The 8,850-nt window shown below is 38.9% G+C and overlaps 1 protein-coding gene across 4 annotated transcripts; it reads right to left on the bottom strand.

Moving 5' to 3' along the window:
- Positions 1 to 239: 239 nt before the first annotated feature.
- On the bottom strand, positions 240 to 8,350 carry BIR1 (BAK1-interacting receptor-like kinase 1). 4 transcript variants are annotated; one of them, XM_089161699.1, is made up of 4 exons: positions 7,894 to 8,350; positions 6,505 to 7,444; positions 5,326 to 6,346; positions 240 to 519 (listed from the first exon to the last, which is right to left on the bottom strand). In XM_089161699.1, exons 2-3 carry the CDS (start codon positions 7,336 to 7,338, stop codon positions 5,330 to 5,332), a joined length of 1,851 nt encoding a protein of 616 aa, XP_089017825.1. In that variant the 5' UTR covers positions 7,339 to 7,444; positions 7,894 to 8,350; the 3' UTR covers positions 240 to 519; positions 5,326 to 5,329. The 4 variants fall into 4 exon arrangements, with proteins under 4 accessions (XP_089017825.1, XP_089017824.1, XP_089017823.1 ...); XM_089161698.1 differs by lacking the exon at positions 240 to 519 and adding an exon at positions 550 to 639; XM_089161697.1 differs by lacking the exon at positions 240 to 519 and adding an exon at positions 671 to 1,859.
- Positions 8,351 to 8,850: the final 500 nt, after the last annotated feature.

The following is an 8,850-nucleotide window of genomic DNA, read 5'->3' as shown; positions in this document are numbered from 1 at the left end:
CTTAATGTAGAGTGGAAAAATGTAAGAAGAGCACAAATGACAGGTAGAGGATCTAGACTCATAACCTTGCAGGGGGCAGCCTTGCCACAAATTGAACAAATGATTTTAAAGTATCACTTTTTGTGTGCAAAAATGAGCCAATAGAATTATTACTTCTTCTACAAAAATGCTAAATAATTCTTTTTTCCCAGGTTTTTTTTTTTTTTTTTTTTTTTTTTTTGGGGGGGGGGATCAGAGAAAGGAAAAGTTATATTAGAAAACTTCTTGAGAAGTAAAACCACAACCGGAATTCATATCTGTCAAAGGGCCTAGAGCAGTCCTAATATATCCATTGGCATTGTTTACTTTCATGTTTGTCAGGTTAATTAAATAGTTTAAAAGAGTGGGGCATTGAAATTTAGAGCATGTGGCTTTTTTTCCCTGTTTCATTGACAGCAAATACCATGAAGTCCTCATTTTCCTCTGTGAAAATTGAGTTCAGCTTGTAGTGAATTCATCAACCAACGCCTGACCTGTTAACTTCACTTGACAGAACAGAACAATTTCTCATGAGAAAAGCCAAAAGAAGCAGGGCTGCTGAAGCCCCACAGGGAGGGAAGGGTGAGAGTTGGATTGTGATGGTGAATGAAATTGGGTGATCTGAAATGACACAAGAAAGGGAATTTCAACAAAATGAAATTAGAGAAGATTCTGGGAGAAAATGTATCTGCATCTAATGAGATTTAACACACCATAAGCTGTAACATGTGGACTTCATTCACAAGGATATAGATATAGAGAAGACCAGATCCACATGACTTGGGGATCTTCTGACAGAAGCTGCTATCTTTTCTGAACATAATGAACCTAATTTCTCTAGTTATGCCATCAGCATAACTTTCTACTGTTTGGCCAGCCGCGGAGCTTTGACCGTTAAAACAGAAGAAATTGGCATATGATAATTTGAATCATCAATCAAGAAATAATCCACCAAGCATAGATACTGAGAAATCAAGGACAAAATTTTTATCTATGGCCCACCCAAGAGGAGACAAAGATAATCAACAATCTGGAATTAACAATCACAGATCAAAAGGCTGAGTCAATTTGATTTCTGTGAAGATCGCCATTGCTTTATGATCTCTCCAAGAGACTATATTTTGAACTCCATAGTCAATTCAATACTGTTTTAAAGCTTCACAGTTTGTAACATCCATTCATCCATCTAGGTAGATAATGGATGGATGACCCACATATGAATACACAAACTGATAAAGATATTCACAACCTCATGACACAGTTGAGCTGGTCAGATGCTTGATCAAGTACATCAAACAATGAACAAAGGAAAGATTTTCACACTTGAAGCTGTCAAATACTGTCCTTGCTTTGCCATCATGAGAATTAAAGACAGTCTACTGGCTGGAAGTGCAGGGAATAAAATGAAGAAGAAAATAAAACGGCAGCCAGCTTTCCTAACTATTTCCATAAACATGAGAGTAACAAACTGAAAGAAATTTTTACTCAATAAATTAAATTTATACCACAACCATTCAGCTTTGTTACTTGGGTTTGAATATGAAAATTCTGAATCCACTAGAGAAGTTGCTTACCATATTTAGAAACATTCTAGGTTAGTCTAACTTACACAATCGTCATTACAAAGTTGCACATTTTAAGTAACAAAGTTTCCTTCATTTCCCTCCAGTCTTATCTATTGAACAAACACACCTTAAGTTTGCATATCCACTAAGCCCTGAAATATTTCACTAGTCTCCATTTGAAGAAAAAGCAGAAGTCTATAGAAAGCCAATATCAATGCTGCACAAGTACATCAGGATCCAACCGGCTTTTGCACCAAAAAAAAGAGAGTCTACAATCTATTAGGTGGTTCAAAATCAGTTCCATGTCACATTATTATTCAACATATCAACCAAACCAGCTGAAAAATAAAGCAACCTAGCTAACAGAATTGACAAATTTTAAAAGAATGACTGAACAATCCATTAGCATTGCATGTTAAACTATTAAAACTAAACACTGACTGATCAATGGACCATAAAACTTAAGCAAGCAGAATCACCTCGACATTCAAGACAAACATGCTGTTGAGGAGTGTTAAGAGGGCAATTTGGGAAAAGAATAAAGCCATCAAGAATTAGCGCCAGTGGCTGGGAGTCGAGATTAAATTGGGATTTGAAGTTTAAATTCTGTCTTACTTCTACGTTTGTTTTCTAGTTGATTCCTACTTGTAATTCAATCTATAAATAGTGAATTGCTGGCCAGAGTCTTCACCAATTCATTGTGAAGCTCCACACCGAAATTGTGGCTTCTCTCTATCCTTCCTCTCATTGTTTCACCCCAAATTTCATGGTATCAGAGCCTACCGCTTCTTAAAGACCTGCCATCTCACCTTTCAACATCACTCAAACCTTCTACCGCAAATACAGGACGTTGAAGTAGTTTGGAGCAGTCTCAAAGCTCCCAGTCTGCGGTTTAGGGGAAGCAGCATCTTACACTGTATTTTTGAGGTTTTATTAATGGAGTAAGAAGTTTCTAAGAAAGCTTCTCCTTTTGGTTGAGGATTTCTGGGTCTGCAACTTCTGGTCTTTGAGGTTTAGTATTTTTTTTTGGATTTTGATATGTTGAGTTGGCAAGAGAGTTTGTCCAGTTCCCCTTCTTGCGATATACCCTGTTTATGGAAATTTCTTTGCATGACTGAAGCAGATTTTTTAGACCAGAAGTTGCTCACTTCTTTTCGGTGGACTGGGAGTTCAGTCAGTGCCTTTGATCATTCTGGGGAAGAATTTTTTTTTCTGAGGTTGATAAGCTGTCTTGGATTGATTTGCTGTCTCTGAATCCTTCTCTTTGCTGTTTACGAGCTGGTTAGATCTATCAAGGCTATGGAAAATTCTGTTTAAGGGTTACCTATTCCAATTGAAGTGTGTTTTGTGTTAGGGTGGGGTTCCTCTTTCTTTTTCTTTTTTTGGGTGGGTGGGTGGGGGGGGGCATCTTGTAATTTCGGGTAGATCAGTCCCCGAGTTAAGAATTTCTTCCTCTCTATTTTGGGTAGTCTCTTGTTCTGTTAGGGCAGCAGCTGTATTATTGTTCTTGTACTGACTGAACTAATGGGAGAAACTACATCTAGTAAGAATGATAACAAGTGATAGGATCCCAATATGTCAACCAGTTGAACACCGAAAACCACTCTTTACTCAAACACACAGCATTTGAATTCATAAACAAGATTTAAAGAGAGAATGTAAATGACCAATCCATTAACTCAGCGACTGGACTAGATTACAAGACACCCAAATCTGAATACACTTTACAAAATGCCCCAAGGGTCTTCCCCTTGCCGCAAGCAAGCTTGCCCCAAATAAACACTCAACTAATTCCCCACCCCCACCCCCTTCATATCCCTTTCTTCCCCTTAATATAACCTTGACATAATCCTAACAAAGCAATATCCTATCAAACTACTTCCCATGCAGGTGAGAATAAGATTTCTTTCCATGTATGGAACTGATCCTCATATTCCTTTCTTCCCCTTAATATAACCTTGGCATAATCCTAACAAAGCACTATCCAAACAAACTCCTTCCCATATAGGTGAGAATGAGATTTCTTTCCATGTATGGACTTGATCCCTACCACACCTTCTTATTTTACCCCTAGTGTGTACGCCCATTATGGAATAATATCATAACAACAGTGTCATGATTGAAATTGTTTCCTCTCCCTCGGTTGACTGAAAAGAAACAGGAAGGGGTACCAAACTTTCATCAATGGAGGGCTACAGTAAAACTAGTTCTCACTGGACATGGACAGCTAGATCACTTAGACTAAACTAGCACCTAAGGATGATGATAATTGGGCATCTATCGATGCCCGCATACTTGGACAGATGTTAAATTCTATGGCAGACAATATTATTGATTTGGTTGCCCACTTATGTTGTAAAGGACTTATGGGAGTATCTGAATGTATTATACTCCAATTCATTGTGAAAGCTCCACTTTAAAATCATGGCTTCTCTGTTTCCTTCCTCTCACTATTTCACCCCAAAATTTCAAGGAGCAGGAGAAGTACAACATAGCAAAGCTTCCAGCCACCACAAAAGAAGTCCAATCAATATTATCAATTAAGATGTTGTTACCTAATCAGATACCAAACCATATCACCTTACCAGGTTTCACTGAGGACGTATCACTGCCAAGCCAGAACAGTCAGAAATCTGTCTAGTTTCGAATTGACTGTAATGTACAATTTTATGCTAAAAGTAGAACTTAGGTGCATCTTTCAAGACTTTTGAAAGGGCAATAGGATTTGCAAAAGCTGTAACCTTGCTGCTTACCCCCCCCCCCCAAAAAAAAAAAATAAATAAATAAATAAATAGACAGACAATATATACCGCCAACAGAAGCAATATCATTGCCGGTAAAGACAACAAGAATAGACCATTCATCAGATGCATTCTTTTTTGGAAGAAAACTCCAATCGTAAATCAACTAAACCTACAAAATAGGACACACCTCCTTTACATTTTTCAGCTGACTGCAAAATCATAGGAACAATACACATGAGAAGATGGTATTGAAATTTGCATTTCGTCTTGTCGGTTAAAAAAGGAAAGAATGAACAAGAGGACGGGACTCAGCACAACAGTAAGTTTGCAGTGATTTGAGTCAAGAATCAGTGATGTGGGGGTGAGGTTGTGCACACTATGACCCTCCCAAGACCCCAGCATGGCCATAGCCTTGTTCATTAGCACGCCAAGAAAATTAAAGAACAAGAAGTAAGGGGCAGTTAAGGAAAAGGAGCTTGCCTGCAAAGGGGGGAAAATTATATGTATTAGCATGGAAAGAAAGAGAGAACAAAATAAGGTATTTGAGGAGGGGACAACAGGATCTGACTATCCAGAAATTCAGGCCCTTATCCAATCTGCTACATACATTCTGGAAAAAAATATAAGCCCGCAAATGGCCTCTGCCAGGTCATTAGATTCTGTGTGTTAGACAAATTGTATCTATGCCCTTGTGAGACAGCAAGAAAAAGAAACGAGACTAACTCTCTACAGCTCTTATAGGTATCCTTATACAGAAAGACATAACGCAACCACATATACATGTCAAGAAGAGAGTGGCTAATCTTGAGGCTGCTGGGCAATCGAAAAACATATACAAGTAAGCTTCCAATTCAGGAGGCTAAAAGCAATATTTAGAACTCTACAAACATAAGAGGCACAAGCATTCTGCTGAAAAGCTACACCAAGGAAATAATGCATCAATTCTGGAGTTTCCATTTTCCATTTGGCATCTAGGATAGCATTTTACTTTATCGTACCTTCTCAGTGCAGCTCTTCCATTTCCATAGCGACAATAAGCTCATCAGGGTAATTAACGTTACTTGTGTCGGCTGGCACCCAAATCTCATCATCAGCTGGAAAATTGTATCTCTCACCAATAGCTCTAAGAAGCTGGTAAACTTCAAACATTGTAGGTCTTTCCTTTGGAGTTGGCAGGACACAATTGCGTCCAACTTTAAGGAACTGGAAAAGCTCACCATCAAAACCCTTCCTAATCAAGGATTTATCAATGGCATCCTGGAGATTAGAGTTATTGGACAGCTGAGTAACCCACTCTGCCAAATTCCCTTTGAAGCTTTCAGGGGCATTAGCAACGTGGGTAGGTTTCTCACCGGTGATCAACTCAAGAAGAACAGTTCCAAAACTGTAAACATCCCCCTTAGGAGTAGCAACCAGTGTCCGCGGGTACTCTGGGGCAACATAGCCCAAGTCCCCAAACTCTCCATTCACAAAGGTACTCAAGTGAGTATCAATTGGATTCATGAGTCTTGCTAACCCAAAATCAGATATTTTTGGCTCAAAGTCCTCATCCAATAAAATGCATTTTGAGCTTATGTTCCGATGTATAATGCGGGGATTACAACTATGATGCAGCCACGCTAGACCTCTGGCAGCCCCTATCGCAATTCTGAGCCTTAGAGGCCACTCCATAGCTCTCTCCTCAGGTCCCACAGCATGTAGACGATCGTAAAGGGTCCCATTTGACATATACTTATAAACCAAAAGCTTCTCTTTCTTTGCCACACAAAAACCCATGAGGGGAACCAAGTTACGTTGTTTTACATTCCCCAGAGTTGTCATCTCAGAAATAAACTCTTTCTCGGAACGTTGAGAGTCTTGCAACCTCTTAACCATTAGAGTAGAGCCATCTGGTAGTATTGCCTTGTACATCGTCCCTGTTCTTCCTGAGCCAATGATATTTTCTTTATTGAAATTGTCAGTAGCTTTCATCAGATCACTCAACCTCATCTTTGAAAGTGACCTCTCAAACATGGAAACCTGGAAAAAACACAACTTCCCCTTCAGCCCTTTGTAGCACAAGTATCTCTAGAAAAAGGAACGGTGGGGGGGGATCTAATATGCATGTTAGAGTGGAGGTATGCTGAAAAACAGTAATCTTTACAGGATCTTAAACAAGAATTACTAGATGAGCTTACCTTGATGCCTTTGATTCCCTTTAGAGTCTTGGCCCACTTGTTTCCATGAGGATCATCATCCTTCTTCTTAATGGACACCTTACGTGACCAGAAGTAAAGAATAACTCCAACAACAAAAAAGGTAACTGTCACGCCACCAACTATCGATCCAGCAGCTACTGCAGTATTCGATTTACTTTGAGGTGCCTTGCAAACATCCAAAGGTTTCCCACAGAGTCCTGGATTATTTGCATAGCTATCTGCTGTAATTGTAGCATTGAGAAATGTGGGAACTTGCCCAGACAATAGATTATTTGTAACAGTAAATGTCTTTATCCGAGTGAGCTGGCCAAGTTGAAGGGGGATCTGACCAGTAAGTTGGTTGTTGTCAAGTTTGATGACATTCAGATAGGTACAGTTTGCCAGACTCAGAGGGATCTCACCGGTGAAATTATTCGAAGAGAGATCAAGAGTTGTCACATATGGAAGCCTTTTAGAGATGTCCGATGGAATTGATCCGCTTAAATTGTTGGTGGAAAGATCTAAACCTGTCAAGCTAGTGCAGTTTTCAATACCCCGAGGGAACGAGCCCCTCAAACCCATGTCTGAGAGCCTGATGTTTAAGACTCTATTCTCATCAGGGTGCCAGCACTCGATGCCAGTAAATTTACAGATGTAACCCTCTGTATTATTGTTAAAAAGCCATGACGAGCTTAGGTAGCCCAGAGGATCTTCAAGCGAAGCTTTTATGGTCTTCAAGCAATAAATATCAGTAGCAGTACCATAGCATGTGCTGATACTCAAAAAGAAGCAAACAGATACATGAAGAAGCACTGCCAGAGCTCTTTTATTCATGGTCACTTGTATGATTAACCCCTTTGTTTCCACAAAATTCCAAACACTGAAACTAGCTTCACTTGAACTCAATTTCCATCACCCATCAGAATCAACGATGATAAAACTACAACAGCAGATGAAAAATAGCAGAATATAATTATAATCAAAGATATTCTGTAATTCACCCAAATTCACCCAAAACTGATAGCAGAAACGCCTGAACTGCAAAAACCCTAATCAACCCCCAAAAAATAATAAATAAATGACCAGCAAAGAACTTGAAATTCTACAGACTAAATCAAAGGCTATCCAGATGAAAAGGGAAAGGGTAACTACAGTCAAGCAAATATATAGATGAAATCAACCAGTTCACTGGATTTCAATCAGAATTAGAGACGATGATGAAAGCAGCAAGGCTCCAGAAACTGCCTTTTTCAGACCGACCAGACCTCTTAAACCCAACCCGATTCTCGTACTTAAAAAACCCACGAGAATTAACAAAAATTCAGACAAACCCAGATGAAGAAATCGAGAAATTCAAGTAAAATAAAACAGAGTAGTTTAAGAACTGACCTTTTATCGCTATGCCAATCCATATCAGAACTCAGCTAGAAACAGCAGACTTCATAACCCAAAACCTAAAGCTAAAGTCTTCGAATCTGCAAGGAAACATCGCTCATAGTCACGTAGACTTTCTGGGATCCATCTTTCCAACCACCCAAAGACCCCAAAAATCTAGAAGACAAGTCTTCTTCGGAAAATTCAAAGCTTGCTAGTAATAGCAGTAAATACCAAAAGGCAGGCAATTACCGTGAAATGGAAAACAATTGGACAAATGCAAATTTAATATAAAAACAACGATCCCACTCGTTTCAGCTACTTCTTTTATAAACTAGTTGGACTGTTTAGAGCTTTGAACGAAGACTAAGATTCGGGTCAATCACGTCATGCCATTTTTTTCTGGGTAAGCAAAAAAACGACTGGCTGTAAGACGAGTGCTTGACCGTCTAGCTCAGCAGTGACTATCATTTCAATTCAAGAGTTCACACTCCTCCCCTGCTTTCAGATTTATATTCACACTTGTGTGTGGAAATGCTTCTCCATGGGACCCAAATCAAAAGCTAGCCGTGCTCAAAACTCTCATCAGAGTAAACAACAAGTCAGGTCTTCAGCAAGGGACCCCTCATCAACCGGCTTATCAATGTTGTTTAACTTCAGATTATCAAAGCATCCCATTTGATTAGGTAAGGTTGATGGTGATCTATCATTTTGGCTACTGGGTACGTAATATGTTCTACACTGATTAAATAATGTCTTTAGATTTTGACCTTGACTGAGAATAAAAGAAAATCTTATTGGTGGAAAAAATTTATTTATAGAAAAACCCAAACTTGAGTTTTGACTATTATTATTAGTTAAATATAGAAGTGGGATAAATGTTAAGTTTTCAAGAATCTTTAACATATTCATGTCGGATTCTTACCCAGAAAAAGGGAAAAGCATTTAAGTTCTTCATGATTAACAAGATTT

The sequence above is a fragment of the Hakea prostrata genome, chromosome 7 (genome assembly GCF_041222555.1).
Source record: "Hakea prostrata isolate BN-2017 chromosome 7, UWA_Hpros_2, whole genome shotgun sequence".
In the NCBI taxonomy this organism is placed as follows: domain Eukaryota; kingdom Viridiplantae; phylum Streptophyta; class Magnoliopsida; order Proteales; family Proteaceae; genus Hakea; species Hakea prostrata.
Note: the sequence above shows the minus strand (reverse complement) of the source record. Positions and strands in the feature narration are given on the sequence as shown.